The sequence below is a fragment of the Aspergillus homomorphus genome (assembly GCF_003184865.1).
Source record: "Aspergillus homomorphus CBS 101889 unplaced genomic scaffold BO97scaffold_39, whole genome shotgun sequence".
Classification (NCBI taxonomy): Eukaryota; Fungi; Ascomycota; class Eurotiomycetes; order Eurotiales; family Aspergillaceae; genus Aspergillus; species Aspergillus homomorphus.
In genome coordinates, this window is record NW_020291925.1 from 218,946 (window position 1) to 243,336 (window position 24,391).

The window sequence follows — 24,391 nt, forward strand, 5'->3', positions numbered from 1 at the left end:
TATGTCAGCTCATTTCTGCAGCACGTGATGCAACGTCACCAGGAACCGTCGGAAAGGGGGCGGAGTTTCGAGGGCATCCAATCCACTGTTACTTTCTGCCTGTTGGGCGAATTCCTCCTTTGCGCATTAAAATAAAATCCAGAAACCGCGAAGCTCAATCTATTTTCAGGCTGTGAGCCTACAGATACTTCTACGCGCATATTAGCTCCCCGACACACCTCAGCATCACCGTCCATAATGTCCGAGGAAGACAAGAATGTAGGTTCTAGATCCCCCGCTCCCTTATAACCAATGGCTACTAACTCAAGCGGCAACCCAGACAGCCAACAGACTCTCCGCAGGGCCAGCCAGCCCCAAACCGGAGTCGCCAACCACGGCGCGTCCGCTGGATTTCGATGATGAAGCCCAGGAGACTGGCGTCATCTCGACCTTCCCCTCAGCTCCCCCAGCCCAGCCGCGCGCCGCGGAAGCTGCCCCGCCAAAGCCCCCGCGCCCCGTCAGCCCCCGACAGCAGGCCGAGACCACTCTCAAAGAAGCTTTCCCCTCGATCGACATCGGAGTGGTGAGAGCAGTGCTGGTAGCAAGCAACTGGGATGTAGAACGGGCTTTCCATGCCCTTTTGGGTTCGTGCTGGCCGGCCACGAGTGTTACCTTTGTTCCAACTAACACCTGATTCTTAGGGATGACCGATCCCAATGCCGCGGAACAAGACGCACCCCCACCGAAGCCACCCCGTCCGTCGGCCGCCCAGAGACAGCTCGAGCAAGATGAGATGTACGCCCGCCAGCTTGCCGAACACTACAACCGCCGCGCGGCACCGCAACCCCGGTATGAGGACGAACATGCGTACCGGCGACGAGGCGGGAACGAGGAGGCGGAAGAGAAGGAATACAGTTTCTTCGATGGTCAGTTGCGCCCTACCGATGCATGCTCGTTCCTCGATGCTAACCAGTGATGACTGCCGCGCAGACGACTTGCCCGTCATTCGTGAGAATATTCGCAAGGGCTTCCTGGACACTCAGTCAAAGGTGAACTCGTGGGTGGCCAACCTGAAGAAGAAGCTTGATGGAGAGGAGCCCGAAGACAGTGGCCCGGCGGCAGCCCAGACTCAGCGCGAAGATCCCTTCGGCCGTCCGCGTCGGAGCGGCGACATGGGTCGTCGCAGTGGAGACCGTGAGCGGTACGATGCGGACCATCGCGTCTTGAGCGACGACTTCTCCGCTCTTGAACTGAGGGACTCAGAAGGTAGGGCTGTCGCAAAATGTTCCTCGACGATCAGAGTCACTGACGCATCTCCCAGCTCCTCCCGCGCGTCCTCCCCGCCCGCTCGCCAACCCTAACCTGTACAAAACCTCCTCGCCCTCCCCCGACAGACGCAAGGTTGCCTTCCAGGACGGACCACCTACGGAGATCGATAACCTATACGATGCGTCCGAGCCGATCAGACGGGCCTCGCCCGCGACGGGCAAATCCAGTAAATGGCAGCCCTTGTCCACCGTGGAGCCCTCCCCAGTGGGAGAACACGATCCATTCAGTCTAGGCGATAGCGAAGACGAGAAAGACACCACCACGAAAGCGAAGGAACCTACCACGGAGGGTCCTTCTAAGGCTGCGACAGTCGAGACCGTGCCCGACGCGGCATCAAAGGACAGCACAGGCGGTGCCAGCAAGTCGTAGCGGGGGATAGGGGTGCTCTCTTTCATTTACCTTCCGAATAGTTTCCGCGGGCCTATGTGGTTGTACACTGTGATATGATTTCTACAGCAAGAGAACCGTGTCATTTGTCCTTCCGGCCAGAAATCATGATACCAGAGACTGCGATCCAAACGAATTTTAAATTTGAATTACGAGCCGATCTATTGGCATTTAAGCGTTAGCTTCGCATTACAATACTATCAAGCAGCCTCCCCCAGATGTTTGTAGATACCCAGTTTCCATAACCAAAGCACACCATCACCACCATACCCACCCCTTAACTCAACACACAAGTATTTAACAAATGAATACAATTGACGGGTATCTCGAAGAACTAAAACTCAAACACAGCACTAGCCACACAAGTCCAACAATCAGTAGACAAGGCCGAAAACCACCCCGGAAGCCCTCGCACGCGCCCCCATCCCTTTCGGTTGGCAATCACTCATTCATGCTGCTGCTGCTGCTGCTCCCCCAAACCCATCGCGCCAGCACCACCGGCAGTCTCCTTCCGCAAATCCTTAATCACAGCCTGATACAAACCATGAGTCAGTAAGTAACCTTCGCTATAGCAGTCTCATCCTACCACCAATCCAGACAGACAAAAAAGAAGCAGAAAGAAGAAGGAAAACATACAGCCAAAGCCTCAGGATTAACCCCATTCTCAATCAGCGAGACACAAAGCGAGAGTTCCGTTCGATCCAGATTGGTGTTCTATAAAGATGTTAATCAATCAATCAATCAATCAATCAATAAGATATACCGTCCACAGCAATGATATATGCATGGCCTAGCTAGACGCATAACACCGTGACCTAGCCAGCCGACACGAGTGCAATTGCAAATTCACAGGTGGTGGTGCTGCCGTCTGCCATAGAAAAGAATGAAAATGAAGATACTCTCACTTACCAGGAGGGTGGAAATCTCGTGAAGAATGTCGATGACTTCGCGGGCTGCTTGGCGTTTGTCGTCGGCTTGGGACGGAGGCATGATCGGTTTTTTTTTTGTCAGGGTTTCTGTCTGGGTATTTGAATCCTTAACCTAACCTAAGGGTAGGGGAACGATAGGTGAAACGCGATGGGGAATGTTCGTGCTAGGGATCTTTGGTAGTTTCTTATCGAGTAGATGGATTGTTTGTATGTAGATAACTCTTTCTCAAGGGATCAATCAAGCCGATCTTTTGCTTTCGCGGGAAGGAATCGCCGTACGGTACTGTGTAAGTAAAACTACGATATGTTACGCGATTTCAGGGCGGTAGATTACCATCCAGCTTTACAATGCATTAGACACCAACTGTGCAAGCAAAAGCCAGACAGATGTCAAGTTGGATAACGAACAGGCACACCGGTAGGAGAGACGACAAGTTCTTCACCAAAACATCCTCCTCCTCTCTCTCGGAGCCTCATTTTGAAGACCGCCCCCCCTTTGAATTTTACCCTTCACAAACCAACCTCCTTACTACTTCCCTTCATTTTCAGCCCGCCCTCCTTCGGCTTGCCCTGTCACTTTCGGGATCTCTTTGCTTCCCTTGACTTTTCAAAACCAGCCCTGAATGTACGCCCGCTCCCAAGAATGTGGACCGATCTGAACCTCTCAGACATCCATTCTCTGGACCGGAGTCAAGCCCGCGAGATTCTTGCTCAGATTGCACGTGTCGAGAAGAAAAGTTTCCCTGCCAATGAGGGCATGAGCTTTGGGGAGGAACTCTGGCGCAAGAAGCCCAACACGAGGGTTCTGTATGCGACGACAGCGCAAACTTCAAGCGCAAGCCCGCCTGTTGTTCTAGCCTATGCGGTCTACGTTCGCCAGAAGGGCCTTGCGCTGCTCCATAAGGTCTGCGTAGCGGAGTCTTATCGCCGTCAGGGAGTAGGGGTCCAACTAATGGACTATGTCCGAACTCGTCTGCAAAAGGAGGGTTGTCAGTATATCCAGCTATGGGTGGACAAGGACAGGGCTCCCGCTAGAGCTTTGTATGTCCGCAGTGGCTATCAAGAGCGGGAAGAGATTCCCGATTACTATGGACCTGGCCGGACTGGCATTAGGATGGTCCTGGATCTGTAGTCGAATGGGCCCTTGAGGACCTTGAATTGTTGCTGGCCCCTGTCACTCCTGCGACATCTTCTGTGCCCCTCGATAAACCTGTCGCTTCAGAACCAAAGAGGAAAAGCGTCGATTTCCCTCTGGCCATCTGTCAAATACCTCCAATTCTCCGAGTCAGGGTGCTGACGGTTCCGATGGTGGTTGGAGGGTGATTCGCTCCTTGGCCTTCCGTCGCCATCCCTTGCAGGAGGGGGGGTAGAGCCTACATTTCACAACGTGAGCATTAACGCGCCGTGAACCATCAATCTCTAACCATTCCCATACTCAAGTGACGTCAAACATATCCAGGCATGGCTCTTTTTGAAGGGGATGCAAGCTTCGCGCCTCTCCTGTGCCCGTTGGGCCCTTGGGCGCGAATGCCCTGGAGGAAGCTAGATTCTCTGCCCTAAGGGCAGAACAATTCCTCTGTTCCTCGCTCTCAACAACTCAACTCTCAACGTCTCACTGTCGCTTCTTCCTTAGGTTGTCGTCGTCGTCAGATGCTATCTTAGCGCGAATATACGAGCCCGCCTCTCGCGCATACGAAGCTGAAGACATCCGTCCCGACCGTTCTCACAGCTCTGGAGAAATGGCGCTCATCGCGTTGGGTCTCCTCAGCATCCTGGGGACGGTAAATGCAGGTCTGGCACCGAGCTATCCTGTGAACGCACAGCTGCCTCCGGTAGCCCGAGTCTCAGAACCATTTGAATTTGTTTTCTCTCAGGGCACGTTTGCTGGCAGCGGGCCGAACACGCAATACACGCTTTCCAATGCCCCGTCATGGCTCGAGCTAGATGGCAAGCACCGTACGATATCTGGAACGCCTCAGAAAGGGGACATTGGATCGCCGAAGTTCGACCTGGTGGCGTCCGATGAGACGGGATCTGTTAATATGGAGGTCAATCTAATTGTCACGACCGACGACGGTCCTAAGCTCGGGAAGCCACTGCTGCCACAACTCGAAGCTATCGGTGCGACGTCGGCTCCAGACACGCTTATCATACACTCTGGCGACTCGTTCTCCTTATCATTCGATCATGACACGTTCACCAACACGCGCCCCTCGACCGTCTATTATGGCACTTCTCCTGATAACGCTCCGTTGCCATCGTGGGTCTCATTCGACCAGGCCGCTTTGCGATTCTCCGGATCTACCCCAGACATCGGACCTCAGACCTTCAGCTTCAATCTGATCGCTTCAGACGTATCCGGATTCAGCGCCGCTACCGTGACATTTGCGATGACCGTTAGCCCACATATCTTGTCTTTCAACCGAAGTGCACAGACCCTCTTTGTCACCAAAGGCAAACACTTTGAGAGTCCTAAATTTGTCGATGATCTGACTCTGGATGGCCACGGAGCGACAGGAACTGACTTGACAAGCATCCGTGACGACTCTCCGGAATGGCTGTCATTGGATAAGGATTCGATCTCCCTGAGCGGAACCCCTCCAGCAGACGCAGCAGACCAGAATGTCACCATCACCGTGACTGATAAGTTCCAAGACGTGGCGACACTACTCGTCAGCCTGCAATTCTCTCAGTTCTTTCGCGATGGAATTGAAGAATGCGACGCTGTCATCGGGCAGTTCTTCATGTTCACCTTCAACAGCTCGATTCTGACCAACGATTCGGTTCAACTGGATGTTGAGATGGGTGATCAGCTTCCCTGGCTTCATTATAACCGCGACAACAAGACATTATACGGGCAGGTACCTTCCGATATCAGCCCCGGGGTTTTCAACGTCAATCTGACAGCACGCGAGGAGACTGCGGAGGATAGCCGGCAGTTCACCATCAACGCAGTGTCGAAGAAAAAGTCCGACGAGGACGCCGCTGCTACCGTCAATGCAGACCAGAGCCACAGTAGCGGTGGCATTAGCGGCAGGAAGGCCGGTATCATCGCTATCTCGGTCATTGTTCCGCTGATCATTCTGAGCTCCCTAGTACTTTTGTTCTTCTGTTGGCGTCACAAGCGCAAAGGCGCGACTCCAGGGCCGGAGGAAGGCCATGCAGGCCAGAAGGCGATGTCTCCAGGCCCCGATCCCGATTCGGACATGTACCCACACTGCCAACCTTTTGAACAGACTACCCCAGGCAAGCCTCCAAGGATGGTGAGAAGTCCGTCGCCATCGTCGGAACCCCCGAAGCTCGAGATCTTCTGGCACACGAAGCCCCTGGCCGAAACGGACGCGACTATCTATACGGATGACAAGGAGAACGCCTACCCCCACTCAACACTGGACTGGGACTTCGGACCACTGGCAAAGACAGAACCGGAAGAGCCGAAACCGGTCGCCGATGCACCGCCACAGCCAAAAAGGTTGTCGTTCCAGAGCAGTCCCCCTGTGCGCAGGCGCACCACGACTACTTCCAAGAAGCGAGAACCACTGCGACCGATCCAGCCCAGAAAATCACTTAAGCGTAACTCGACAGTATCGCGTTCAAAAAGGTATTCGAAGCGCTCCAGCGGCATCTCCACAGTTGCTTCAGGGCTACCTGTCAGACTCAGTGGTGCTGGCCATGGGGCCGGTGGCTTCGGGCCTCCGGGACATGGAGTCGTCCGTGTCTCCTGGCAGAACACCCAAGCCTCATTCCAGAGCGACGAGAGCGACGTTGGCAACCTAGCGCCATTGTTCCCTCGCCCGCCCCTCCGAGCCCACGAAAGCACGGAATATCCCAAGCGGGTGAGCCTCCGCGCAGTCGAGCCAGACACTCTGACCATTTCCGATACGGACTCGCTGGAGGCCTTCGTTCAAAGTCGCGCGAAGAGCCGAAACTCCTCCAATCCTTTGTTTGCGGGCCAGTTCGGTCGGCGTGGCTCATCCGGCGGCCGCGCTCTCCATCGGGCGCGCAGTACAGTCAGTCGCGCGGACACGATCGCCAGTTCCCAGTATGTCGATGACTACCGGCAGTCTGACCGCCCCTGGTCGACTGCGATGTCCGCCTCCATCTATACCGACGACCACCGCCAGTCGGCGTACCTCCATTCGCTGTCGGAAGAATCCTCGGATTTGCCGTTGTCGGGACCCATGGATAAGCAACCCAGTCAATCGAGTCTCGCCCAGAACTATTCCGAGGCGATTGCTCCGCTACCCCGCTTTTACAGCGAGTTAAGCTTAACCAGTGCTCAACGCGGCGACGCCGGCAACAATGCGTACCCCGGACCGACTGATCCACAGAACAATGAGCGTCGACCCCATAGAAATGGTCGAACATGGTTTCAGGTCGCGTCGAACGCGCCGGGCGAGGCCCCTAGTACGGACCCTCCTCCCTTGCCACCATTCCGCAAGAGCCCTTCTTTATCTTCCATGCCATACGAGATTCGATCGCGTCGGGTGAGCTTGATCCGATCGGCGGACCGGGACTGGAATGAGCAGAGGGAAATCCAAAGGGAGCGGACGGGGAGTGTAAGAAGTGACATCGCTTTTGTATGACTGAGGTGAATCTATACATACCCAATTGTTTTTCATGTCGTCTTTTGCATTTTGTTTGTGGGTTTTGTTTTAGACAAGTCTTCGGCGAGCATGATATCCACCGTCCATATTTTGTACCATGTTCATTCTGATGCCCTCCTTTGTGCCTGTTTACCCTAATCAAAATAATATGAATTCTGTGAATCCAATGACAATTTCAACGAAGCAGCAGGCAACCATGTATCGGGCCAAGTCAATATACGGGACGACGTGCGGGAATGGGCTGGAGCTTAGTAGCGCGTAAGGTTTCAGGTGCATGGATGGACCTATAGGCTCGCACCATTGATCCTGAATGTAACCCGCATAATCAATCCATCACTCCGGAGGTTGATTGTTGTCTCCGCTGACTTTTCTGGACGCAGATAAGACACTTGACCTATATCAAAGTGGGGACTCATCTCGCCTAGCGCATTGCTTTGCAATGCGGCTAAATAGCTCGCAATAGCACCTTTCTGGTTGCGCTTGGTGGAATTCGACTATCTCTTCCTTGCTCCTCCCTCGATGTAGTATGCAGTGTGCGTATGTGTGCTCTCATGTTCCTAAGAGCACGCCCACAAGGTCTAAATGGATACTTCTATTTGTGTGTCTCATCATCGTCACTTTGGACTTTGGCGAATTTCTTTCTGTTGCGCCGCAGCTGCAGATATTCGAGAACGTCATATGCTAGCGCATGCATCCCCAACTCTTTGCCAGTGCCCTCGATGAAACAGCCAAGTCTCTCTGCAAGTCCTCTGACGTGCAAGGTGAACTGGCTCTACTATTAGGTTGGAAGGAAACCTTCAGTCAGCTCCCCGGAAGGATCCTGGCCATCCCATTTGGCCTGATGGCGGATCAGGTCGGACGTAAACCAGTCTTGATTCTCAGCGTTGCGAGTTATATCATGCAGGAATGCGCCGTCCGCCTCATCTGTGAGCATCTTCGAAGTTCAAACAATGAGTATATGCTGATGTGCATCTCAGGTTGGTACCATGCAAGCATCCCACTTGAAGCAGTGTGGTTTACGCCGTTGTTCCAGATGTTTGGGGGTGGTAGCCAGATTGCTAGTTCCGTTGCCTGGATCGTCATTGCAGATGTCTTTCTTGTGGATAAAAGGTAATCATAATCTTTCCAGTGCCAATACCTTGGCTATCTTCTTCGCTTTCTTGATGTCGAGCATTGGTAGCCAGGCGCTTCAGTTTGTGCTCCAATATGCTTCCAAGCGTTTCATGTGGAGTGTGGCCGAGGTATGCTCTTGCTAGTGTAAAGCGATACATTCAGATCCACTGACAGAAGGAATCCACAGGCTACATTCCTCATCAGCCTGAAAGGTGTTGTCAACCTTGTCGCCTTTCTTGTCATATTACCTCTCATTTCCAAGGTCCTTGGAAACTACCTCTCCCCGATACGAAGAGATCTCCGAATCACACAGTCCAGTATCTGTGTACTGATAGCAGGCTTCGGTGTCATGTCAGTCGCGGCTCATCCGGCTCTTTTCGGTATAGGGTTATCTTTCTCGGCTCTTGGGTGGGGGTTTTACACGACATTGCGGAGCGTTGGAAGCGCTTTAGTGGCAGAAACTCATGTCGGGCTCTTCAACACAACGCTCGCACTGGCCGAGGCAGGGGGCTCCATGGTGGCTGGACCGCTCTTGCTGTTCTTCTCAGAGCGGGAATATGTCCAGGGCAGACATTGCCTCAACGATAACAGATGGCCATGTTGCAGCACGTCATGGAACCTTCAGGGGTGGTGATGGAAGGGAATTCATTATATGTGCAAGATAGCGAAGACACCGGGTTCACCACATGATCTCCCCCAGGCGGTCACCATCGTCACCCCAAACTGCAAGAGCGATCCATGCAGATTGAGACCTTCCAGTATTGTGCTATGGAGACTAACTCGGGGGATGTCTACAATGATAGCCGGTAAATAATTGCTTAGCTCACCAGTACGAATTGAACTCGAATGAGCGCTGCCAATCGGGACTCCTGGCTTCATCTCCAGGCTAAGTTGCAGACGTTGGTTGCCTTGTGCGCTTTCACTCCAGGTACAGTTGTTGAGCAAGGTATGACAAGAGTCCTTGCGACAAGTGGCATTAGTTTTACCACCTACTACTCGTTTGGGATAAGTAGCAACTACTCAAGCAAGGTATGGGGGTCGATGGATCAAGCTCGGTTCGTCCTTTTGACATCCGCCAATATACGAGGTGATGAAGGGCATTGAAATACTTGTCGCGAATTCTGAGCAACGCTTCGGATACGAAATCCTGGTTCGTGTGAATATACTAAGGGAGTTACCGGTTGAAGCAGGCTTGCTAGCGATCTCATGTTGCCCGTGCAGGCCAGTCAGCCAGGTGGTTGAAAGTCCCTTGCTTGGGATAGCAGGCACAAACTCTAGTTCAATGCTTGGTGTATGCACGAATTGCGGCATTGCGAGAAGAGGGCGTGCAGGAGATCTGCTAGCTCGTCTGTGATTCAGTGAAGATGTTTTTCTTTGAGTCGGCCGACAGCGGTTCGAATTGTACTGTTTTCGGCACTGCCTGGGGTGGGAGGCACGCGACAGGCAGGCGGTCCACCCAAAGCAGCCAACAATAGTACTGTACCTTAATGACCTAGAAGTAAGTAGATACGAAGTAGTATTGGATGTAGAGAGCCTGGCGAACTTATGATGTCGTGAAAGGAGATTCGAGACTTCTGTGGGTTTGCCTGTCGATCTGCCTGGCCTGCACTGCAGCTGCTAGGACTGCTCCTGATGCCCTTGTGATTCGAAGATTTTAATGCCGAAAACCTCATCCCTAACCTGTGACACCATTCACCACCCACCCCCTCACTTAGCCTTTCGACTGGACTGTGATTGATCCTAAAATTCCTTCATCTTCGCCCCTTTTCTGCCACTGCTGTCATAATTCCATTGCATTCCGCGTGGTACTCGTCAGCCGTGGTAATTGAACACAGTAGTAACAGATCTTGGACAGGATCGGGGAGGGGAAGAAAGGTCAGCCAATCTTCCACTGGTTAGGTGGACAGAGTATCGTCATCGTTGAATCGGTTCCCCACTCATTGCTCACTGCAATCACTGGCACTCCCCGGTATTGTCCTTTTTAGGATGATTGCTCACTGCTGCCCCAGGCTAACTACCTACTAAGTAACTCTTCTTACTCCTACTTTACACCACCATCGCTACCTAATTTTTGCAGGCAGCTACCGACTCATGTCTTTCTGCTGAGAAGTGTTCCGTCACGCCGCCTCCCCTAATAGTCATTCTGCCCTTACCCTCCCTCTCCCTCTCTTCCTCCCTCCCTTTGCTCTCTCGCTCTCGCTCACCCAATCTCCCTCTCCCTCTACTCCCGCTCTAGTCTAGTCCCTCTTTCCACCTGATCTCGTTCAGTGGCTCTTCTCATTTCCCCCTCAGATACCCTCCGTGTGTGTTAAACTTTTCCCTTCCTGTTTGACCTCTCGACTTTCTCCCCTCCCCCTCCTACCTTGTGAACACAATACTTCGTTTCGCGCATTCCTCTTAAACACAAATTCCCCTCAAATATCATGGGTCAGACCTTGTCCGAGCCCGTGGTCGATAAGGTACGTGAACTGAAGCAATGCTTTTGCCTTTCGTCCCCCCACACTGCAACCGGGCCTTACGCAATTGCTATAACCACTCTCCCCTACCACATCGCGCAACCATTTTCTCTCCCATCCTCTCCCAATATTTATGAGTTACTCAACCGACTCCTCTACCACTACCTTGGGTCACAGCCAACTCCGTGTGATCACTTCTTTTGGTGGTCGGAGGGGCTGCAGCGTGGTGATCTTCCCAGGTCTGCGGGGTCCCTCCACAGGATGATGAAAATTCCTGCAGGCGGCATCCGAGCGGGTGACCTGTCACTTTTGCCTTCTCTTCGCGTTCCTTCTTCGTAAGCCCCGCTAATCTGATCGAGCATTGTCCAGACCTCGGCTGAAGGCCAGGATGAGTGTTGTATATACGGTGTCTCGGCCATGCAGGGCTGGCGGATCAGCATGGAGGATGCCCATGCGGCCGTGCTAGACCTCCAGGCCAAGTTCTCGGAGCAGAACGAATCTACCGATCCCGATAAACGTCTCGCGTTCTTTGGTGTATACGACGGGCACGGTGGTGACAAAGTAGCTTTATTCGCCGGAGAGAATGTCCACAAGATTGTCGCAAAGCAGGATGCTTTCGCCAAGGGCGATATCGAGCAAGCTTTGAAGGACGGTTTCCTTGCTACCGACCGCGCTATCTTGGAAGGTTCGTGAGCACTTGGTCCGAGAGTCGAACGACTCTCTTTCCCCTATTCGAACCGACGGCGGACTGACTCGGCTAGATCCTAAATACGAGGAAGAAGTGTCTGGCTGCACTGCGGCCGTTAGCGTTATCTCCAAGCACAAGATCTGGGTGGTATGTATATCAATCATCCTGTCGGAGACGCGGAAGCTGATCATCGGATTGATTGTTGATTGTGCATAGGCCAATGCTGGTGACTCCCGCTCCGTGCTCGGTGTGAAGGGCCGCGCTAAGCCCCTATCCTTTGATCACAAGCCTCAGAACGAAGGTCAGTAGCTTGAGACTGCGTTGCTTGGGATAGAATTGGCCATACTGAAATATCAAAAATAGGCGAGAAAGCCCGTATCAGCGCTGCAGGCGGCTTTGTCGACTTTGGCCGTGTCAACGGCAACTTGGCCCTGTCCCGTGCCATTGGAGATTTCGAATTTAAGAAGAGCCCCGAGCTGTCGCCCGAACAGCAAATCGTGACCGCTTACCCGGATGTCACCGTCCACGACCTTGCCGACGACGACGAGTTCCTCGTTATTGCTTGCGACGGTGTGTCTCTTTTCGCGTGTTCAGTTAGCTTTGGCTAACGAGTGCTGATGTGTAACTAGGTATCTGGGATTGCCAAACCTCGCAGGCCGTGGTCGAATTCGTTCGTCGCGGTATTGCCGCTAAGCAGGACCTCCACCGCATCTGTGAGAACATGATGGACAACTGCCTGGCTTCCAACAGCGAAACCGGCGGCGTTGGATGCGACAACATGACCATGATCATCATTGGACTCCTGAACGGTAGGACCAAAGAGGAGTGGTACAACCAGATCGCTGAGCGCGTGGCGAACGGCGACGGCCCTTGCGCTCCGCCCGAGTACGGCAAGTCTCTCGAGGAACCCGAGGCCTCCAATCCCAACTCCTACTGACTGACCCGGGGGTGCAGCTGAGTTCCGCGGCCCTGGCATCCGTAATCAGTTCGAGGAGAACCCAGATGAGTATGACGTGGAAAACGATCGTTCCCGTGGCTTCAGTGTCCGCTCGGGCCGCATTATTCTCCTGGGGGACGGCACAGAGTTGATTCCGGAGCAAAATGACGACGAGCTGTTTGACCACACTGAGGAGGATCGGGACCTTGGCAATCAGGTGCACCAGGACTCTTCCGATGCGGGACGGGGCGATCGTGAAGGAACCCCCGGGCCACAATCCAAGGATAGCACCCCCAAAGCTGATGAAGCTGCCACCATCTCGCAGTCGCCGTCTTCTACCGCGGAGAGCTCTTCCACCAGTGCCCATGGAACGCCGCAGAAACCTACTAATTAGTAGTTATGATGGGATGGATCTGTTGCATATTTTTTCACTGTTGATGTCTTCTTTTTCTTTTGGGTTTCCTGATCCTCGTGTGATTCTTTGACAGTGTCGCCCTTCTTCGCCTCTTTTTTTCTTTCTGTTTTGTTCTCTTCATGTTGTCCGAAGCGCCATGTTATCTCTCTTCCAAATTTACACCCTACTCTACATCATTCCAGCTTCCTGACATTGACTGGCTGGTGATTGCGGACGGAATGAAACTTGCGGAGAAGTGCGACTGTCAAGCTCTCCCTACACAGCTCTGTCATATCTTGCGGGGTGAGTCTTCAGGATCGGATTGGGGAGGTTCTCGTTCCAGCTTTTCTTTTTCTATTTCACATTCGAAGCCGCGAGCGGCAGGTCTCACGAGATCACGTCTGTTTCATGCCTTGACACCCAAGATACCGCACAAAACGCCCAGTGTTGATGAACCTTGATATTTCTACTACGCCTTGTTTCGGTCCCTCTCCTATTCGCTCTCCTTCTATACTACCTCCTCTTTTCTCGTCGGCGCGAGCGGCAGCAGCAGCAGCACGGTCCTTCTGTCCCGGATCCACCGGAGGGCGTAGCCGGCGTGTAAACCGGGAAGATAGGTCAGTTGTAGTTGACTGCCCCCGAGGGAAATGGGCACGCATCTTGCGAGAACGGCGTCTGCGGAAGATCTGTATCGCATCACGGTGGGACTTGTACGCGATAGCCTGGCACATGGACTCGACAGCTTCCTTCAGCAGCGGAGTTTCTGGAATGGGATGGATACGGTCATGTACCTGATGTCCTTTTTCATTTGCTATGCATATAGAAACCGTTGGCTGTTCCCCTTCGTGTCTGACGCGTAGATCGTAGTCAGTGATGACTGAGCTTGATTCCGTCCTGGTGCATCAGTTGGATAGTAGCCCATGCCCATTTGACTGCCAGCTGCGGTGAGGGCACAGAACCTGGTAGACCAGAAATGCCGGGCGCGAGCCCAGCTCAGGCTACAACGACAATGGTCGCAAGTTGCCTTGAGCTCTTATCTGGAACTACTACGAGTAGCATGCAATACAGTTTACCTCAGGAGAAAGGAAGTATAAGCGACTGGGCTTTACCTATTACAGCTAGTGCATATTGGGGATACTTAGATTGGAGTTCTTGGAGATGAGGTTGTTATAAATTGACTGGGACATGGTAAGAGCCCCCACTCTGGACCGGAGATATTGAACCAATGGCTCATTATTGAAACAGAAGGATGAAGAATGAACGTTGGAAGGATGATTAGTTGTTGTGGATGTTAACTAGGAGGGAAACTACTTACGAGCTGGAGCCTGGAGTACTTACTAGTTAGTTAGTTAACTAGTTACTCGGACAGCTAAGGAATTGTTGGGGCAAAGGATGGACCCTTTTGGGGGGGGGAGAGGAGAGGAGGCGGTGGCATCACTTAATAGACTGCATGTAGTACAGTACACCATACTAACCGGATTCTGCCTGGGATCCCTGCCTGGCATTTCTGCCGATGCGCTCCCGCAGAGTTTTGATTCTTTCGCGCTCGTTCTTTTTCTATCTATCTATCCACTGCAGCTGGCAGTTCTCTCTCCCCTGAGTTTCAATTCCTGCATTTTCCCCTCGGAGTCGATTCAGGGTCCTGTCTTCTCTCCCGTTCGGGTTAATCAAAGCTCCGTTAAAAAGAGGAAAGTTTGTTTAGTTGAGCCCGTGTTTTGCACCTCCACCGGGACCTCCCGCCCGGCTTCTGCTCACTTCCACTTCCACTCTCGCTCGTCATCCTCTCTCTTCTTGTCTCACCTCTTCTCTCTCCCCTTTTGCTTCCATCTTCCTCCATTCCTCTCGGACCCTCTTCTCCGTCCGTATTCCTCTCCTTTCCTTCCTCTCACTCTCCTTCCCTCCCCCATCCCCTCTTCTTTTTCTTCTTTCCTCCCCCACTCCTCTCCCCTAATTCTTCCTCGACAGAAGTAGAGCTGTGCTCCCTCGGTCAGCCACCATGTCCTCTCCTCCGTCCGGCAAACGCAAGCGCAGCGGCTCGCAACATCTCTCTGCTGCTGTCCCTGCGCCTGCCGATCTCCTGCAACCTTCTTCCCGCGACGCGTCCGGCGAGGAGGGCGACGACTCCACGGGCCCAGCCATCCCGTTGCCCAGTCCGAGCAAGCACAAGAAACAACCGTCTCTGGACGTAACATCGACCGGCGCTGTGCCCCCCTCAAAGCGGGCCCGGAAGGCTTCCGTCAGCGACCACAACCACGGCCACCTATCCAACGGCAATGCGGCGACCGGAGCGCTAAACAAGGAGGATCCGGGCGAGCCGTCTGAGACCACCGTGGCCAGCAGCGACATCGAGAACCAGAGCGGCCGACCAGGCCTGCAGGTCGACACGACGACGCCCCCGGAGCACTTGTTGAAGCCGCCGGAGCGCGGTGGAATACAGGATCCCGTCGGTTATCACACCAATCCGCCTCCGGTAGGTCGGCCGGTGCGGGTGTATGCGGATGGAGTGTTCGATTTGTTTCACTTGGGGTATGCCCTTTTCTCTCTTTCTCAAATCCTGCCATTGGAACAGCCAGGGGCTAATTGGTTTGGTGAACAGTCACATGCGGCAATTGGAGCAGGCGAAGAAGGCTTTCCCCGATGTATATCTTATTGTGGGTGTGACAGGTGATGAGGAAACACATAAGCGCAAGGGCTTGACGGTCTTGAGTGGGGCAGAGCGTGCAGAATCCGTGCGACACTGTAAATGGGTGGATGAAGTGGTTCCCGATTGTCCCTGGATCCTGACCACCGAGTTCCTCGATGAGCACCAGATCGATTATGTGGCACATGACGATCTGCCGTACGGTGCGGATGAGGGAGACGACATCTACGCCCCGATCAAGCGACAAGGGAAATTCCTCGTCACGCAGCGCACGGAAGGTGTCAGCACCACGGGAATCATTACTAGGTAGGCTTGGAGTCTGGAAAACAAAAAAGGAGTCTCAGGCTGACCTCGCCCAGAATTGTCCGCGACTACGACCGGTACATTTCCCGACAATTCAAGCGCGGTGCCTCGCGTCAGGAGTTGAACGTGTCCTGGATCAAGAAGAACGAGCTGGAGATTAAACGCCATGTGGCCGAGCTGCGCGACAACATCCGGACCAACTGGACCACCACCGGCCAAGAATTGGGTCGTGAGCTGCGTCAGTTCTGGCAGAACAGCCGTCCCGGCAGCCCGGCGCCCAGCACCCGAAACAGCGTGGATTTGGGTGGTTCGCGCAGTGGCCTGACCAGTCCTGTGCTCGGCAACAAGTCGCACGTCTCGCGGGTTGAGGCTCTCGGTCGCCCGGAGAGCCCGATGGGCACCGGCCGGAATGAGCCTGATTACTTTGCGACTGGGTACAGTCTGGGTCTGATTGGTGGTGTTCGATCATGGGTGAGTTTTCTGCAAGGATACAATCTAAATGCGCGCAACTAACTCTGATGATCCAGATGCGTAGCCGCCAGTCCCTAGTGGGCAGCCGGGCGCCCTCTCCCACAAGCGAGGAAGACCATGAATCAGAAGCAGAGCGCAGCAGCGGACAACAGCTTCAACAAGAACATGAGTATGAACAACAACATGCAGCTGACGCCCGGGCTTGAGCGGTTTCTCTTTCTTTCTTCATGACCCATTTTTCCCTCTCTCAATTCTTTTGTTTCCCCTTCCCTCCCCTAATTTACCCTACCTTCGGTTCATGTCTTTCTCGTCCAGACTCTCACACCACCCTCCATAATGTAAGGTTAGCAAAAAGACCGGTTTGGGTATGAGCCTAACTTTGAAATTGGACATCAAAATTTCTTCCTTCTTTGATTGCTCCCATGTGGTTCTGAAGAGTAATGACTTTCTTTCCGCGATGTCTCAAGCGAAAGGAAATGGGCATGCACCAGTCTTGGAATGGGGCTTGGGTAGTCAAGTGTGTACATTTGCCTGGGGAGGGTGTATCATTTCTAATGTTCCGGGTGGTAGCTTGGGACTCTTGGTTGACTTGGTTTGTCTTATCTTTACTTATCATGTTTGGGATGGCTGGAAGGGAAGGGTTTAATATGCTTGTGTACAAAGGTCAAATTGTTATAGATGAATGGCGTTTGAATTTCGGTCTGTGTGAGATTGTAGCTATGCATGTGATTGATCTACTGTCTCGACTGGCATGATATTTGCAGGGTATCTAACTCACTTAAACTGGTCTATCACCGTCTGTCTATCTATCCCTCTATTTAGCTGTACTGTAATCACCCAGACCAACCTATCACCTCAAGCAGAGCAAATAGCCAACCTCCGCGTCCACCCCTCTGTCTGAGCTTCCTCCCCATCATCATCCATATCCCTCTCCAAACAGACCAACCCCCTAGACGAACAAACAACCCCCCGAATCCCCTCCCGCAACCTCACAAGCCTGTCAATCCCTAACTCCCCCTCCACCACCGCCCGCACCCCGGCATCACACCGCGCCGTAACCCCGAGCTCAAACCGCCGCAAACCCCGCACCCTGAGCAGCGGCGCCACCCACTCCGCCGTCTCTTCCAGCGGAATCCTAAAACCTCCAACAACACCCCCCTGCGCCGTCCCAATGAACCGCCCGAGGTCGATGCAGAGGGACAGGTCATCGAGGTTCAGAAGCCGGGTCGCGATGAAGTGCCAGAGGGTGCGCCAGAGGTGGGGGGAGTGTGTGTGGGTGTGGATATTGTAGCTTTTGTTTGTCGTTGGACCGGCGTCACCAATCCCATTCCCACTTCCACCGTTGCCATTCCCACTACCATTCCCACTACCACCTCCGCTGCCAGTGGCATCAGAACCAAACAATCCCCCCAAAGGCACAACCTGCACCCTCACCCCCCTGACGACCCTCAAACACCCCGGACTAACCTGCCCCAAAAACGCAATCAAAGTCCCCAGATCATCCGCATCGAAGGTGACAGTCTCGTACAGCAGGGGAGCCGCCTCGTTATAGATCGCGCGGCAAGTGCGCAGGAGACTTGGGTTTCCGTTGCTGAGGTGCGAAGGGAGCGCGGGGTGGGTGTGTGGGTAGAGCTTTGTGCTTTCGTCTGTTTGTGTCTGGATTCGCTTTTCTGCTGCGAGGTCTTTGGAGCTGGTGGACAGGGGAACGTCGGTCCGCCATCTGGCCGCACTAGCGGGACAACACCGCCGGTTCTGGTCGATTGCGCAGGGATGCGGATGCGCGCACCGGACGTGATGGATTCTATTCCGGATGGTCACCAGGTGCAGGACTGACGGTGTGTTGGGGTCTATGTTGAAGACGTGGGACCAGATTATGAGGCGGAGTTCGGGGGGGAGGTGCGTGAAGAGGGGGCTTTTGGTTTGCGGTTTGGTTTGTGTTTGGGAGTGTGAGACGGGGACTGGGGTTGGGGACGGCGCTGGAGCGCAGATTTGTCTGGTCGAGATTAGTTCGCGGATGGCTTTGGACCACCAGCGTCCTCCTGTGCGTTCGGGGGGGTAGTATTGGGTTATTGAGTAGGGGTCGCGGACGAGCCAGGTGTCGAAGTGTCGCATTATGGGATCTATTTATCTATCTATGGTGAGGGGTATAAGGAAGGGAGGAAGGATTGGCTCATGGAGGAAACTCTGCAGAAGAAGATAAACGGCTGCTACGCACGCACTCTATATAGCCCCCTCCCCCTTTCCAGATATCGTCCTAGATATAAGTGTAACGCCACAGCATCAAACTCTTCCCAATCACCGCCGTTCGCGGTCATTCTCGGGCTCTTCCGTTGTCTCATCGGTAATAAGAGCAATAGATGACGTCGTGGCGTCCAATCACACCCTTTGTTTGATAAGGCCTCATTCTCTGGCAGGGGCTGTTGCGGGTGTTAGGGTTTCATGGCTGCATAGGACGAGAGTGCTCCGTGCCGAACTTCGAAGGGAGATGTGCTGCGGCATACCGGGCGGCTCTTCGGTGTTCTTCAAATTTGAGGTAATGGGCTGCGCTATTTACTTAGTTTGCTGAAGTGATCAGTTCATACTTTATGGCAGTTATCGGAAGAGAGTGAGGTACTTAGTAGATTGAGATGTACTGATGTAGTGATTCATAGTAAAATCGAAGAGTCCACCCCCGGATCGACAGAAACCCACCCGTTGTCGGTCATTGGACAAAGGCAAGTCAAGCGAAGTAACGCTCCACCGCCTGCCCCACACCTTCCTCTTTGGGATTTGCCTACAGTAGTCCCGTATATACTCCGTACAGTGTACAGGACACCATTCTTCAATCATCATCTCATCCATTCATTATATAACTCATGCATACCAATTTCCCGCTGTCGCTCACCTCCTATAATACATCCTACTACTGCACTCTGTGTGTATGCAGCACGGTAAGGCAACCCCACAATTCTCTTCTATCGTGTCGCTTGCCTCCATTTTATTGGAATCACCCCGCACTAGCCGAATCCGCTGTCGGGGGCATTCCTTGCTGCTCACAACTTGAGCAGATTTCTGTTGACCCATGGCCAAATCCCTCAGATCTTCCCCCTCTGCTGTGCTCACTTGCAGATGTGCGTTTTTAGCTGCATGCCACCCTTTACCTCTGCTCGCCTACCTCTGTCCGCCTACCTCCGGTCGTTCATTCTCCACGTCTGCTGGTGCTGCAGCCGTGACGTCGTTCTTGCTGCCGGTCTCAGCAGCAGCACTCTCAGGTTTACGTTCCTCGCGCGCAACAGCCACATAAATGGCACAGCCCAGGATCAACCCCGATCCGACCCAGCTCACAGGTGAAAGAGTGCTACCCCAGACGATGCGGTCATAGAACAGAGCGAACAGCATCTGGGTGTAGATCATGAACGTGGCGCGGGATCCCGACGAGGTCTTCTGGGCAGGAGGTTTGGTTTCGAGTTGCTGCTGCTGCTGTTCTTCATCCTCCACGCGACCGCTCGCTTGGGTGCCATATGCACTCGACTCACAGCCATCTGGGAGATCTTTGGGTGTCCGTGCCGGCGGGACATATGACAGGCCAGCTGTGAGGAGGAACTGCAACAGGAACCCGCAGACTCCGAGGCCGAGTAGCAGAGTCCATTCGAACAACGTAACCGGCACCGCGAAGGAAATGGACGGGACCAGCAGCATCGCGAGGGAGGACACGACGGTCGTGTACGAAGAGAACCAGGTGACAGACACGAGCGGATGGCAGCGCCGGCCGATCATACGGATGGTTGTGTAAGCACAGGTGGCTCCGAGGACCCCCAGCAGAGCGACGGCGATCGCCAAAACATGGTGATAGCTGTCCGTCGCGCCGGGCTTATCGCCGGCTTCTCCATCGTCGGTCTCCTCGCCCACACGCAGAAAGGCAAACGGGCGGGCAATCAGAATGACTCCAGCCAGGGATACCACCCCAGCCAGTAATTGCTTGCGGGTGAACGTTTCACGAGGGATGAACAGCGAACAGGCATACCCGGTAAGAATGGGGACCAAAAAGGTAACGACCGTGGCCTCGGACAGAGGCAGATACTGGACTGAATAGTACAGCCCATAGACGCCGAAGAAGCCGCCGCTGGCACGTAGGAACAGCAGCCACAGGATCGGCTTGGTTCCGAATGGATGCGGCACTTTGGTGTACCACATGTACAGGTAACTAACTATGACAGTGATGGACATGCGTGCGAAGAGGATCTGCGCAAGGATTAGCAGTCCACTAACGTCAGAACGTACTCGTGCTGCACAAGAAACTCAAACAGGAACCAGCACACGACCAGGATAGGAATCAACGCAGACATACCTGAAAAGGATGGTATCCCTTCCCATTATTCCCCTTGATCTCCAAGACCTGCGTCATGACATTCATCGTGGCGCCGAAGAACTGGGCCCCAAGTACCAAAATCATTCCCTTTCCCTGCACCCAAAGCTCCTGCAGGGAAGACCACCAGGCCGTCTGGTGGTCGGACGAAGTAGAGGTCAAATCATCCGGCATTGTGGCTGGTGACGAGCGAGACAGCAGGGGACTCTGCTCGGTGGGCGTGCCTCTTATCGTCTCCCGGTGGCTCGGATCCTCGTGGGATCGAGGACTGACGCAGGTGGCCATGTTTGTGTTCCCCCAAAGTCTGTTTGCCTATTACCCTTGGTTCGGGATCGTATATGTCAAGAAATTTTAATTGTGGGGAGAGTCCCTCTAATAGATCCGATCTGGGGGAGGGGCGCAGGGGCGATAAGGAAAATGATACACAGTTTCGATAATTGTGAAGCACTGTATCACTATATAACCTCAAGCCCTAGCTGGGAACGAAACCCTTCCGTGAAAAGAGAGGCCAACGTGCTTATGAATATAAAGGAACAACAGAACGAAGAATTGGAAGAGAGAGAACAGAAAAAAAAAAAAAAAAGCGAGAAGAAAAAAGATATCACGCTCCCCAATCAACAGCCAATGACTGACTAATCACCGCGTTCGCGCCCTTGACGAGGAGATAAGGTATGATTCGACAGAAACACTAATCAGCTGAGCTCTGAATCAAAAGAAGCAAAATTCTTCCAAACTGGAATGGGGGGATCTTCTGCGGGTTTTAGGCATGGAGCGTGACTTTTGGCTGACGGAAATCTTACTGGGGAGTCGATTCTCTCCCTCCTTCTTCCGATCTAGGCGTGGTGGTTCGGATGTCGGTGAAGGAGCCGAGTGGTTTTGCGTGGATGGGGTGAAGGATCTGCGCGCTAAGGTTTTTACTATACATTTTGCGCAAGGTCGTGGATTAGGAGGTGTTGGAGTAGATACTAGCTCTTCTCTCTTTTCTGTTGTAAATAATAGGGACTTGGTTTGAAGAAACGCGCCATGCAGCGGTATTGAAATGAGAGCGGTATCGGACTTCTCGCCGAGCCGGCCGTATGATATATGATGACTACTATACTATTCCAACCGACAGAACAAATCTACATGAAGGTGAAGGTATCTCCACCCTTCTCGCGCAACATATTCCCAACCCGCTTCGTGCCGACGATGCGCTCCAGCTTCAGGGCATCCCACTTGGAGAACAGGGCGCGCACGCCGCCCTCGACGGCCTCGGCCAGCTGGGCGGGATCCAAGCCCAGGAAGCCCACGATCTCGGCATAGAAGGTCGGATTCTCGGGCACGCCGTACATGATGACCCGCTTGACGCCGCGCAGCTGGTACCGCCGGAAGTGATGGATACGCTCCGTGTACAGCAGCACGGAGTGGCGGCCCTGCACGAAGTGGGTGCGCGCGCGCGTGCCCTCGCGCACGTCCGTGTACTCGCTGATCGCGCCGAATGAGACGTTGGTCGTCTGTGTCGAGGTGGCGAAGTAGTTGCGCACCCGCACGAAGTCCAGGTACGATGGGATGAAGATCAGCGTGCCGCCGCCGCCGCCGCTCTTGCCTCGGCCCGATGCGATGTCGCGCACCAGCGACGTCAGCACCGTCGTCGTGAAGTGCTTGAACCGCGCGTCCGGATCCTTCGCCGGCGAGAGGCTGTCGAAGCGCGAGAAGGTCTGTTTCACCGACACCGGCAGCGGCAGTTCCCCGATGGCGCCGGAGTAGATGGGCGAGACCTTGATCCGGCCGCTGACGTTCTGCATCTGCGTCGAGAACGCCGAGTTCATCTCCGGCGTTAGGAAGGACGACAGCATGATCATCTGCCGGACGTGGCGCGCCTGGTTGTCGAGGTACCATGTTCGCACGCGGCTGAAGTCGCAGCCGTGCGCCTCCCGCGGCTGCAGGTTCAGGTGCTTGAGGATGTAGTCGACGTGATCCCAGTTCTGCATGAGCAGGCCGTCCGCGTGGTCGATGATGACGACTTCGATCGAGGACAGGAAATCGTGGTCACGCTTCTTGGCACTTGTAGCGGGTGGTGTCAGTAACCGACGGGGTCACGTTCGTAGGTGGGGGGAACGGAAGTACTTACTCGGCTTGGTCCATGATCGTGCGCAGTCCGAGCGGACTGGCAAGAATCATGTCGGATGTGTAGAACTGGGCGAAGTACTTTACAGTCTTCCGCGTGAATTTGAGACCAAGGCGGAACATGTCATCGTCGTTGCCCCCGAACAGGTCGCGGAAGTCATCCGGCTTGTTCTCCCATGACTTGTCATCGGCGGCCGAGAAGGTGTCGAGAAGTCGCTTCCTGTTCTCCTGTTGCTCTGGTTGGAACAACCGCGTGATGGCGTCCACCGCCCGCACACAAGCCTGTTTGGTGGGCAGTAGGTACAGCACCTTGGGCCGGGTGAAGCCCTGATCCCGAACATCCAAGTCGGTATCCTGCTCCTTGGCCAAGCGGGCGTTGTTCTTGAGAACGCGGTCGCGCGTCTTCAAGACATGATTTGTCGCATGAAGGGCCAGAAGATCCCGCATATGAGCCGCGTTGTCTGCCGTTCGAGCGCCGTAAAGGACATCCTGATAGTTAAAGATGTATGGCGCAAGGTGTTGAGCATGGCCCTCGATCTTGGAGATATTTTCCGTCGCAGGGGCCTTGAGCTTCCTCTTGAGCTAAGCGCAGTAATATGTATTAGTCTTTCATCCAGTTTCGGCCCAGTACAACGTGGTTTACCTTGACACTTGAGATGCTCTTCATTGTAGGCAGTAAGGAGGCATCGTCGCCCGTATCAGGGATAGAGCGCACGAACTTCAGCCCCTCTGCAAGTTCCTTCTTGGTGTTCTTCCACTTGTTGTCCCCGATAGCCTTGATCTTCTTGCTCAGCTCCTCCTCATTGGGAGTGTTGAAGTGGGCGTCGAAAGGATCATTATCTGTTGCGCATCAGCCAGCTGTGCTGCGATAGGGAGAAATCAGGTAAGCTCCTACCATCCTCATCATCACTGTCCGCTTGTAAATCTGCCTCCTCGTTGGCTTGGTTATCTTCATCCTCTGCGTCCGATGGTTCTTGCTGCTCAAGATCATCTTCCCCCAGTAGAGCCTCTCCCTCGTCCTCTTCTACGTCATCTCGGGTTGCCTCTTTGATTTCAGGTTTGCGGTGGTCGGTCTTGCGCTTTTTGCGTGCGGGTCCATTGGCGTCGTTGCTGGTATTCAACAGCTGCAGCAACTCATTGTAGGAATGGCCCTTCTGATCGGCTTCCTCTTCGCTATCGGATGAGTCTTGGTCCAAGAGCTCCTCGTCGCCCATTGTGTCCTCCATAGGCTCGTCGAAAGATTCATTCTCACTGTCAGATGAAGCATCTGACCTGTCCAATTGGTCAGTTGTCGATACTTGGGCCAATTGCGATATGACGGAGCACTCACTGGATGTCGTCGACGCGGGATGCTTGGAAAGCATCTCTGCGGCTGACGGGGCCGCGAGTGCGCTTTCCACGCCCTCTGGTAGCTCTACCGCGAGGAGGAGCCATTCTATTTATTAATGAATCCAAGAAAATGCGATTACCAGGCGGTTTGTAGCTCTTCAAGCGGCGGAAACCCGACCAGAAACTCTTTTTTCACGGCGGGTGTCTGGGCGGTGCTTATCTTATCTTAGCGCGAAATTCCCTTTGCGCACACACAATTTGAGCCTCGCAGCAGAACCTCCGCCCGCCGCAGCCCAGAGGCGGAAAGAGAAGATTTAATCCTCCTCCAGAAGAGCCAGCACCGGACCATCCCCACCCCGGAGAACGACCAAGAGAGA

At 53.9% G+C, this 24,391-nt stretch overlaps 10 protein-coding genes across 10 annotated transcripts; 6 read left to right on the top strand and 4 right to left on the bottom strand.

Annotated features, from left to right (window-relative positions):
- Positions 1-97: 97 nt before the first annotated feature.
- Positions 98-1,907, top strand: BO97DRAFT_407831 (uncharacterized protein). The gene is made up of 5 exons (XM_025695717.1): positions 98-258; positions 320-623; positions 681-905; positions 970-1,245; positions 1,301-1,907. The coding sequence occupies exons 1-5, from the start codon at positions 238-240 to the stop codon at positions 1,675-1,677; spliced, it is 1,203 nt and encodes a 400-aa protein (XP_025548467.1). The 5' UTR covers positions 98-237; the 3' UTR covers positions 1,678-1,907.
- A 185-nt stretch (positions 1,908-2,092) lies between these two features.
- On the bottom strand, positions 2,093-2,705 carry BO97DRAFT_445592 (mitotic-spindle organizing protein 1). Its single transcript, XM_025698563.1, has 3 exons — positions 2,605-2,705; positions 2,332-2,409; positions 2,093-2,227 (listed from the first exon to the last, which is right to left on the bottom strand). The coding sequence occupies exons 1-3, from the start codon at positions 2,683-2,685 to the stop codon at positions 2,141-2,143; spliced, it is 246 nt and encodes an 81-aa protein (XP_025548468.1). The 5' UTR covers positions 2,686-2,705; the 3' UTR covers positions 2,093-2,140.
- Positions 2,706-3,001: 296 nt separating this feature from the next.
- Positions 3,002-4,127, top strand: BO97DRAFT_445593 (GNAT family N-acetyltransferase). Its single transcript, XM_025698564.1, has one exon. It carries the CDS (start codon positions 3,268-3,270, stop codon positions 3,754-3,756), a length of 489 nt encoding a protein of 162 aa, XP_025548469.1. The 5' UTR covers positions 3,002-3,267; the 3' UTR covers positions 3,757-4,127.
- A 236-nt stretch (positions 4,128-4,363) lies between these two features.
- On the top strand, positions 4,364-7,376 carry BO97DRAFT_472540 (putative transmembrane glycoprotein; the record flags this gene model as incomplete). The annotated part of the gene is made up of 2 exons (XM_025700144.1): positions 4,364-6,983; positions 7,067-7,376. The coding sequence occupies 2 exons, from the start codon at positions 4,364-4,366 to the stop codon at positions 7,147-7,149; spliced, it is 2,703 nt and encodes a 900-aa protein (XP_025548470.1). The 3' UTR covers positions 7,150-7,376.
- Positions 7,377-8,115: 739 nt separating this feature from the next.
- On the top strand, positions 8,116-9,148 carry BO97DRAFT_172285 (uncharacterized protein). The gene is made up of 2 exons (XM_025690312.1): positions 8,116-8,341; positions 8,532-9,148. Exons 1-2 carry the CDS (start codon positions 8,218-8,220, stop codon positions 8,930-8,932), a joined length of 525 nt encoding a protein of 174 aa, XP_025548471.1. The 5' UTR covers positions 8,116-8,217; the 3' UTR covers positions 8,933-9,148.
- Positions 9,149-10,767: 1,619 nt separating this feature from the next.
- BO97DRAFT_427585 (PP2C family serine/threonine-protein phosphatase) lies at positions 10,768-12,819 on the top strand (the record flags this gene model as incomplete). The annotated part of the gene is made up of 7 exons (XM_025697215.1): positions 10,768-10,803; positions 11,170-11,485; positions 11,562-11,635; positions 11,705-11,789; positions 11,852-12,058; positions 12,118-12,297; positions 12,443-12,819. 7 exons carry the CDS (start codon positions 10,768-10,770, stop codon positions 12,817-12,819), a joined length of 1,275 nt encoding a protein of 424 aa, XP_025548472.1.
- A 1,996-nt stretch (positions 12,820-14,815) lies between these two features.
- On the top strand, positions 14,816-16,440 carry BO97DRAFT_352055 (choline-phosphate cytidylyltransferase; the record flags this gene model as incomplete). The annotated part of the gene is made up of 4 exons (XM_025692008.1): positions 14,816-15,345; positions 15,416-15,766; positions 15,820-16,234; positions 16,291-16,440. 4 exons carry the CDS (start codon positions 14,816-14,818, stop codon positions 16,438-16,440), a joined length of 1,446 nt encoding a protein of 481 aa, XP_025548473.1.
- Positions 16,441-17,089: 649 nt separating this feature from the next.
- Positions 17,090-18,346, bottom strand: BO97DRAFT_352086 (uncharacterized protein; the record flags this gene model as incomplete). The annotated part of the gene is made up of 3 exons (XM_025692011.1): positions 17,090-17,525; positions 17,637-17,890; positions 17,942-18,346. 3 exons carry the CDS (start codon positions 18,344-18,346, stop codon positions 17,090-17,092), a joined length of 1,095 nt encoding a protein of 364 aa, XP_025548474.1.
- A 723-nt stretch (positions 18,347-19,069) lies between these two features.
- BO97DRAFT_407837 (DMT family transporter) lies at positions 19,070-21,122 on the bottom strand. The gene is made up of 2 exons (XM_025695718.1): positions 20,562-21,122; positions 19,070-20,455 (listed from the first exon to the last, which is right to left on the bottom strand). The coding sequence occupies exons 1-2, from the start codon at positions 20,862-20,864 to the stop codon at positions 19,385-19,387; spliced, it is 1,374 nt and encodes a 457-aa protein (XP_025548475.1). The 5' UTR covers positions 20,865-21,122; the 3' UTR covers positions 19,070-19,384.
- A 578-nt stretch (positions 21,123-21,700) lies between these two features.
- Positions 21,701-24,151, bottom strand: BO97DRAFT_396682 (U3 small nucleolar RNA-associated protein 25; the record flags this gene model as incomplete). Its single annotated transcript, XM_025694096.1, has 5 exons — positions 24,016-24,151; positions 23,581-23,957; positions 23,329-23,525; positions 22,690-23,267; positions 21,701-22,622 (listed from the first exon to the last, which is right to left on the bottom strand). Exons 1-5 carry the CDS (start codon positions 24,117-24,119, stop codon positions 21,701-21,703), a joined length of 2,178 nt encoding a protein of 725 aa, XP_025548476.1. The 5' UTR covers positions 24,120-24,151.
- Between the last annotated feature and the right edge of the window lie 240 nt (positions 24,152-24,391).

Excerpts from the sequence above, each read along its gene's own strand:
- BO97DRAFT_407831 (XM_025695717.1), top strand. The coding sequence starts at position 238 with ATGTCCGAGGAAGACAAGAAT. Across the intron at positions 624-680 it reads GGCTTTCCATGCCCTTTTGG|GGATGACCGATCCCAATGCC; the intron begins GTTCGTGCTGGC and ends CCTGATTCTTAG. Across the intron at positions 1,246-1,300 it reads TGAACTGAGGGACTCAGAAG|CTCCTCCCGCGCGTCCTCCC; the intron begins GTAGGGCTGTCG and ends CGCATCTCCCAG.
- BO97DRAFT_445592 (XM_025698563.1), bottom strand. The coding sequence starts at position 2,685 with ATGCCTCCGTCCCAAGCCGACGACAAACGCCAAGCAGCCCGCGAAGTC. Across the intron at positions 2,410-2,604 it reads ACGAGATTTCCACCCTCCTG|AACACCAATCTGGATCGAAC; the intron begins GTAAGTGAGAGT and ends ACATCTTTATAG. Across the intron at positions 2,228-2,331 it reads TTAATCCTGAGGCTTTGGCT|GCTGTGATTAAGGATTTGCG; the intron begins GTATGTTTTCCT and ends GGTTTGTATCAG.
- BO97DRAFT_445593 (XM_025698564.1), top strand. The coding sequence starts at position 3,268 with ATGTGGACCGATCTGAACCTCTCAGACATCCATTCTCTGGACCGGAGT.
- BO97DRAFT_172285 (XM_025690312.1), top strand. The coding sequence starts at position 8,218 with ATGCAAGCATCCCACTTGAAGCAGTGTGGTTTACGCCGTTGTTCCAGA. Across the intron at positions 8,342-8,531 it reads GTCTTTCTTGTGGATAAAAG|GCTACATTCCTCATCAGCCT; the intron begins GTAATCATAATC and ends AGGAATCCACAG.
- BO97DRAFT_407837 (XM_025695718.1), bottom strand. The coding sequence starts at position 20,864 with ATGGCCACCTGCGTCAGTCCTCGATCCCACGAGGATCCGAGCCACCGG. Across the intron at positions 20,456-20,561 it reads AGGGATACCATCCTTTTCAG|ATCCTCTTCGCACGCATGTC; the intron begins GTATGTCTGCGT and ends ATCCTTGCGCAG.